The sequence below is a fragment of the Clupea harengus genome, chromosome 10 (genome assembly GCF_900700415.2).
Source record: "Clupea harengus chromosome 10, Ch_v2.0.2, whole genome shotgun sequence".
Classification (NCBI taxonomy): Eukaryota; Metazoa; Chordata; class Actinopteri; order Clupeiformes; family Clupeidae; genus Clupea; species Clupea harengus.
The window spans coordinates 12,972,742-12,980,856 of NC_045161.1; the positions used below are offsets into that span (position 1 = coordinate 12,972,742).

General features: G+C 40.0%; 1 protein-coding gene across 1 annotated transcript; it reads right to left on the reverse strand.

Moving 5' to 3' along the window:
• Positions 1 to 2,746: 2,746 nt before the first annotated feature.
• On the reverse strand, positions 2,747 to 6,578 carry barhl2 (BarH-like homeobox 2). The gene is made up of 3 exons (XM_012839429.3): positions 5,653 to 6,578; positions 4,259 to 4,484; positions 2,747 to 3,378 (listed from the first exon to the last, which is right to left on the reverse strand). The coding sequence occupies exons 1-3, from the start codon at positions 6,200 to 6,202 to the stop codon at positions 3,081 to 3,083; spliced, it is 1,074 nt and encodes a 357-aa protein (XP_012694883.2). The 5' UTR covers positions 6,203 to 6,578; the 3' UTR covers positions 2,747 to 3,080.
• Positions 6,579 to 8,115: the final 1,537 nt, after the last annotated feature.

Sequence of the window (8,115 nt, forward strand, 5' to 3'; positions counted from 1 at the left end):
CAACTTCTCCTGGGCCAGACTGCAAACATTTTTTTCCTTCCAGTAAGTTAATGAAAAAATAAATCCCCAAAGAAACTCTCACAATGTCTCACTTATATTGGTCTTAATGAAAAGCGACTTTCTTTCTTTTTTTTCTGTCCCCGTGAGCATATTTTTTTTATTAAATACACTTGTTACCCTGTATATTGAATAGACACTTAGTTAACAGCTTCAGTAAAGGTGTTATATCGTCGGAACATCTAAGTAATTTCTTAATTTAAAAATTGTGTAAAAATTGAAGTTAAAATAGTTACATGATTGCCACAAAGTACACCTCAGAACTGCAGGTCTAAAAGTGACCAGAGATACCAATTCCATAGTAGATGTTGATTATGCATCTACGGGGATACTCCACTGTCTGCCCAAAGGAAAATATTGTCATTGGTAGATCAACACCGATCCCATGTCCCGTAGCCTGGGGGAGTGTATATATTTTTTCTGTATTTTAGGTTTTAATGAGCTGATCGTTGGCCGCAGAAGCCTTGCTTTGCAAGCAAACGGGTGTTCGCGCACACAATTTCAAAATGGCTAGGGACTATACGTGTTGCCAACTTGACTAATGCGATTGCTAATGAAAACAAAAGGAATAGCCCTTTAGGTTTTAAGATACGAAATGTCTTTGAAGCAACCAATCAATAACCAATGCGACCTACAGGAGTTTATTTTATGTTGGCTACCTATAAATGACTAATATTTTTTCCTTCAAATTCTGCAAATGGGTTTTACAAATAAATGGCAGACCTAAACTATGTTTGGTATTTACATCCGTTTGTGTTTATATATTATTTCATTTCTCAAAGTGTGCATGTATCTGCCATGTTTATGTCGCCCCATTGTCTGCTCTTGTTGTCAATTATTAAAAAATATTTCAAAGTAGTGATTTTCATTCGTCTCGTCATTGTCTTATTTGGAAACGGCTCGGTCACTGCCGGAGACTACTTTCACTTCTCACTTCTTTTCAGTCCACAGCAAAGGTCAACTTGGCTTTAACGGGAGTTTAATAACATAGAAATCAGCAAACGATTCTCCAATTAGGGAAGCCCCAACAAACGTGCCCCGGAGCGATTTCATCCTGCAGCCAATTCACATGAAAGAGCCCCTGTACCAACGATCTCAAGAGGACACCGTCGTACTTAAAAAAAAAACAGTAGGAATTCTAATGTTCATTTAATTACATCCCCCCTCGAAACGCACATCTACGATACAAACAAACACACACACACACACACACACACACACACACACTCACACACACACACACACACACACACACACACAGAGAGAGGCTACTTCATGAAAAAGAAAGGGAACATGTGTCCATATTGATTTAGAAAGTGGCCAACCTCAGCCATGTAGGAGAAAATATAAGATATTTTCTTTTCATTTCTAACACATACTGTTAGATCTATGTTGTCTGGATTATTTAATATCTACAGCAACCGCTTCTTAAAAATTCTCTTTGAGTTAATTTAGGCTGTACTGTTCCGCATTTACAAACTAAATTCAGAGTCCTTTCATGTGTATGTTAGAATTGTACTAGGCCATATCGGGGAACTGGGGTATCTTTCTCCGTTCATTACACAGCTTGCAAGAATGGGAGAAGTGATTTTTTCCTGTTGATTTAAAAATTGTCTATGGAAATTAAAAACATCAAAAGAGGGGAAAAAATTACGGAATTAAACGGTCAGTGTTTACTTTTTGTATGCTGGCACTGGTCTCACCAGTATAAGGCTCTTTACCTTGGATGACAAAACGTAATAACCATCCTCGAGGGAATCACCCAACCCCCAATCCACCCACCCACCCCATAATTGTTTATGTTTAATTTTTTCTCCCTTTAATTCCTGTGGCCTTCCTCTTGATCGCTCACGCTGAGAAGCGCAGCGCCTGCTGTCTGTCCTTCGCTGTGGTCTGTGGCGTTGGGCTCCCACGGAACAGCTGCCAAGCCGGGACCACGTTGCACATTCCCAGGGCAACCCACTTTTTGCAGCTCATCAAACCATTTATTCTCATCGTCAGAGAGCTGCTAAATATGCATATACCGTGAGCCGATCAGTGCAACCGTTTCAATGCACATCTATGCTAATCAGTTTGGACTTCTTTTTCTTCCAAGACGGCCCTCTGAAAGCTTACGGCCAAATGTTTTTTTTTCCAAGAGATCCTTTGAATTGTTTGGTAAAGTTTATTCCACAAATTGATTGTAACCTTTGTTTACTTTGCTTTGCCATCTGAAAGGGCGACCATCTAGGGAATGGGTTTGCTAGGTGGGATGGGATTGAAAGCAGTTCATAGACTAAAATTTGCTCTCATCAACTAATGACAGAAGGGAGATGTGCATTAGGCACTTTGTACTTGGGCATAATATTTATCATTAACTATTCCAAAACTTTCAATTTAATTTAAATGTCAAAACCTTTCAAAACGAAATATTAATATGAATACAATTATTGTTGATATTATTATTAATATGAATAATATTATTATTGTTGTTGTTATTATTATTATTATCCTATTGGCATGTTATCATGTTGTTTTTCGCTGTGAACAACAATAACACTAATAATACTAATAACAACAACAACATTAATAATAATAATATAATAATAGCAATAATAATCACATGTGTCTTCTAAACATCTTCTACTTCCTTGTACTCTCCAGCAGTTTCCCAAGCCCAAACTATTATTTCTGAACAGACAATGGATCATTTAGTTTTCAGTCGGACTTTATTCAACCCTTTCTTTCCATCTAATAAACTTTATAAGTTTATTTGCTAGTATAAGTGTATTTGTACAAAATAAAACAAAAACAGAAACAGACAGACATGAGAACAGTCCTTTTTCTGTCATGGTCTTTGTGAGTGTCCGTGTTCACGTCAGTTCATATTAAATAGTACTTTTTGCTCTTCATCCGTAAAACGGTCTATAAATTGTCTTTTTTAAAAGGTTTGTCTTTTTCAGAATTCGGCGCAGTCCCATACATCTCATGTGGAAAAAAGAAAACTGTTTTAATTGTCTTTGAATTCTTTTCTCTCTTTTTTTTTACCGTGGAATCCCGTTTGCCAGTGGGTTTAACGCTGGTTGCCCCCCAGGCCCAAGGCCATGGATGAGCACCCTGGGGACAAGTGGCCTTTGAAGAGAAGGATGCGGGGCGGCAGGAGTCCGGTACATACTACTGTACATGGCCGCTGCTGCGGCGGCTGCTGTTGTGCTGTCCATGGTCCCCAAGAGACTCGGGTGGTAGAAATAGGGCGACGGAAACATTCTTTGTAAGGCAGAATAATTTCCAGCTTCGGCCAAGAGTTCTAATCCGACAGCGGTCTGCCTCTTCCATTTCGTCCTGAAATCAGATCAAAATACAACAAAATCAATTATTTAACCGGTTCAGACTGTGCCAATTCCCAAAACGATGCCTTAATTGGGTAGGCCTAATTATTTGAAGCATGAATCGAAGGTTATGCCTCTAATTAGGGTAAGTTATGGAAAAAAATGCTTAAAAAGGTGCGCACATATTCTATATTAATATATATTTTAATACTGAAAGTATTTCATTTTCGTGCCTAACCCTTTTTTTAAAGCAGGTCCTCGGTTAAGCGAATATAGGCTAGCTGCATAGTGTAAATCTAATTCGAATGCATGTTATTTCCCAAAAAATAAAATACACCGAATACTGTATTTTGAATAAACTACATACCCCTTTCAGTCCCCCAAATAACAGTGAAGCATGTGAAAGCTTGAAGTGATCACACATGTCCCAGACTGAGTTACTGATGAATAGGCCTGTTTTTTTGTCATGACCCACCACCAGACAAGTGCTGATAAGACAGGTGACAACCACACCTTGCAGTGGTCCTTCACCAATGGCGCTCTAACTCAACTATACACTTCATACACACTAAAACTGTAATTTCTGATGACGCAAGATAGGTAGCGCACGACACAAAACAAATCTAAATAACAGGCCATCATTAAAAAATCTCTTTTTCAATTTATTTGGACTTAGATAAAACTAAATTCTAATTTAAATGAGGACCTACTCTATAATTGTGTGAAATGTTACGCAATATGTTAAGTAATTCCAAGGCCCTGTTTATTTGGCCACGCCTTACAAATAAACCACGCCAAGAGCGAAATCATATTTTAGTGCTACTACTAGCCTATTACTTCTACTATTACTACAAATAATAATACTAATAATAATAATAATAATACAAACGTACCGTCGGTTCTGGTACCAGGTTTTGACCTGCGTGTCAGTAAGGTTGAGTGCGGCCGCAAGGTCCATGCGGTCTTGCACACTGAGGTACTTCTGGCGCTCGAAGCTGCGTTCCAGCTGATTGAGCTGATGGTCAGAAAAGGCTGTCCGCGCCTTGCGGGGCTTCTTGGAGCGCGACGGCGGGCTGTCTCTGCTGCTGGAGATCTCACGGTCTTCTTCTTCTTTTGTTCCTGAGCAAAACAAAAATTACACAACTGTCAAGGTATATGCTACGACTGTATTAGTGTGATCATAAAGTTAGGAATTTCCACGTCTGTCAACAGTGCAAAGCATTTATGAGAACAAAAATGTATGTTTCTGGTCAAATAGGTCAAGATATATTATCAGGTGTATTGGTATAACCTGTTATTGAGCAGTATGACCTGGCCGTTTCTGTCTGTCTTTGAATTAAACTTTTGAAAAATGTGCGTCCTTTCAATTAATTTTGACGTGTTGGCCTACATCATTTTATCTTTCAAAAACCTTTTTTAAAAATGCAAGAAAATCAGCCAAAAACACAGAAATAAAGTTGTGAAAATATAGAGATTTTTTTTCACGTGCAGGGAATATAGGCGATATATATTTTTCTCAGGAAAGAAAGTGGGAAATCGATTTGTCAATCCGTCTCTATTTGTAGCAGTTTTTGCGGTGCACCATGATCCCCCCTCTAGGAAGAACAATAATCTCTCTAATTGACCCACTAGGGAGGTTCCCGCACCGGGGAAAAATGGCCAGGCTTTACATCTGTTTTCCGTGCTGTTATGCTAATAAGTGGGAACCTTGCTGACAGACAGCACCTAGCGTTATTATTTCATACAGACCAGGATGCAGCAAATCCCGTAAATAAACATGGTGCTAAAGCAGGTCTGTTTGGTTTAAAGGACTGACAAAAAAGATGCATTTGGCTCCAGAGGCTTGTATTTGATGTAAAGAGGAAATGGTAAATTAATTATGCGAAGAGAGTATTGTAACAAGGATAAAAACTCATATTCATAGTGAAAATGCATTTGCAGATTGAGATTTATTTACAAGTCTGAGTATTGTTTGCAATTAAAATAATTTAGTGTTGTTGATGTCTGCTGACATTTAAAAATAAATCTATTGAAGTATTATTATGATGTCTTATTTAAGCAGGCCTGTGTAAGCATGCCTTGTGGATTTTGGAGTGTGAAATTGAACAATTCTAAAAGACTTAACAATAAAAAGAAAGATTTCATAACAACAATCTTAGCAGTTCAGACAAAAAATATAGAAATACCGAATTTGGCATTTTGCATTTGCCTCTCCAAATCCCCACAACATGTAACCTATACAGACACAAAAATATCCGAACAAATACTGATTTGTGAACAAGCTTACCGTTACATTTCATGTCATTCTGAATATCATCTCTTTTGTCCAGCTTTCCTCTGTTTTCATCTTGATCCAGTTTGGGCCTGAAGCCGTCTGCAGGTGAGCAATGTTCCGCTTTGGGGGTGTGATGAGGTGAGGGCACACTGGTGCTGTAAGGTGCGCATGCTGCGAGCGGCTTGCTGTCGCCCAAAATGTCTTTGATTAAAAATGAAGAAGTGGCAGTCCGTGGTACACAGCCAGCCGCTGCGAGCTGCTGCTGCTGTTGGGGCGAGAGCTGCAAACTTTGCGCCTGGTTGTGATGATGGAGATGATGGTGCTGGAGGCTCTCTTGCACCATATGCGGATCGGGGTGCTCCATGGTGACCGAGATGGGGGACGAAGGGGCAGTGCCCACCGTGTCTATCTCCGAGCATGGTGACGGCGTTGCTTGGCTCCTGAAATCCGCTGTCCTGCTGTCACTGAGGCGAAAATCTCCGTTCATTAGTACAGGGTTACCAGAATTGGCCGAGGATAAAATAGTGTCTATTCCAAAACTAGACCCGCTGGATCCTTCCATAGTAAGGGCGAACGTGGATGTTTAAGTGGTCTTCATAACAACTTTCCCCCAAATAAAAAGTGATACAATAAAGAAGAAAATAAATGTTAGCGATGCAAAAATGTAGCAACCCTGGTAAACGAAATGTTTTAAAAGAACGAACCAGCAGAGCCTGCAAAAATACGCATTTCAGGTAAACAAACGAAATCCTCTCAATTTAAAGAAAGCGTTCAGCTGGAGGTACCGCTCCAAGATGTGATTACATTCAGAGTGGAATCAGGAAAACTGAGGGTCTGTGTAGTCCACGTCCTTTTGTTATGGTTATTGAACTTTCTCTCAAAGTTGAGATATGGAGAGATTCTGAGGGCTAACTCCTCGACAACACGCTCGCTTTTTGCTAGTAATCGTCTTAGTGTTGCTCTACAATGACTTCCTACGTTGACGTCACGGCCCAAGCGAAGGCAACCAATATTTTCTCCTTCATTATAACACACAACGCGACTCCTCTCAGCTCCTGCCATTGGCTGAGTCTTGACGGCACCAGCATCCAACCAATCAGTGACTTCTTACCTTATCATGACAATTTGGAGCCAGTCATTGAATTCTGAATGCTCTGTCTTAGCAATAATCCTTCCACTATCTAACAGCACCTATAGGGAAAAAATAAATGTCTTGTAATGTGTTCCATTTAAAATGCACGTAACTACTGTAAAATGCTTACATTTTGCTGCGATTTGAGAACGCACTGCAAATTCAGCGAGGACGACTCTTTCTTAATTTCAGAACAATTTCGTTGTGTTTCCTATTTGGTGTATTTTTTTATTGGCGACATGCGAGGTTCTTTCCAAAACTTTTTTTTTGCAAGTTCACAGTGCCTTAAAAGGTAGAATATGTTTTACAATAACGGAAGCGGAAAAGCTCCATTCGTTAGGTTACACTTAATTTGGCAGCTCTCATCTTCTTCAGTCGACCCAGAGAAACATGTCAGTAACGGGAAGAAATCGCAGCTTAGCCCTTTTTCTGTTAGAGATATGCTGCGTGACGGGCTCATGGTGATATTGTCCATGTCAGGCCCTTTGAGTGTAAGCAATGATTCTACACAGCTCGAGGGGAAACGGCGGTAGTGAATATTGCACATGACATTTCCCCAGCAAAATACCCCGCGTGCACTTCTCCTCTTGATAAATTTGCGCGCCCGCCTTTTGGCTTTGTGTTTTATTTCGACTTCATTATTTATCCTAAATATGAGGGTAAGTGTGTGACTTGCATCCTATCAGAGGGGGTGGGGATGGGTTTTGCAGTGATGCTCAAATGAGTGTCAGCGTAGAGGCTGCGGAGCCTTCACCTCTTGTTGAATATTGGTGCGATGTGGACTGTCATGACAGCGCAACAATCCTCGTCAACCACCGTGTCGTCTTAATTAGTATAGTAATTATGTGGCGCTAATGAACGTTCACAAATAGCCTGTTCAAGCTTTTTTTTCATGGCTACCTCTCAACTGGGACCAAAGGACAAATTGATGGTAGGCTACTAATACAATTACGAATATTATTACTATTATTATGATAATGGTTATGATCATTATTATTATTACTACAACTGTTATTATTGCCACTACTAACAACTGTCAGCGTAGTGATATGCAACTGTTTGTGGACTGCAAGTAGCCTAGTTGGGGTCTTTTTTCTATCGAGTTGTATTTTATATTTGGCCTAACTGGTTTTATCTCAGTCTTAGAAAAAAAAAACTTGGATATGCTTCCTTACACCTCATAATACTTATTTTGTAAGTGTGCTCCTAAAATCTTCTCCAAAGGAAGGACGTGCGCTCTGGTCCACCCGTGTGGTCAGGAAGCCAGCTCACCAGCCGGCCGGTCTCCCTTCTCTCTCCCCTGCAGGTTGTTGTGACCGCCACTCCAGCGCGCCAGAGCTTTT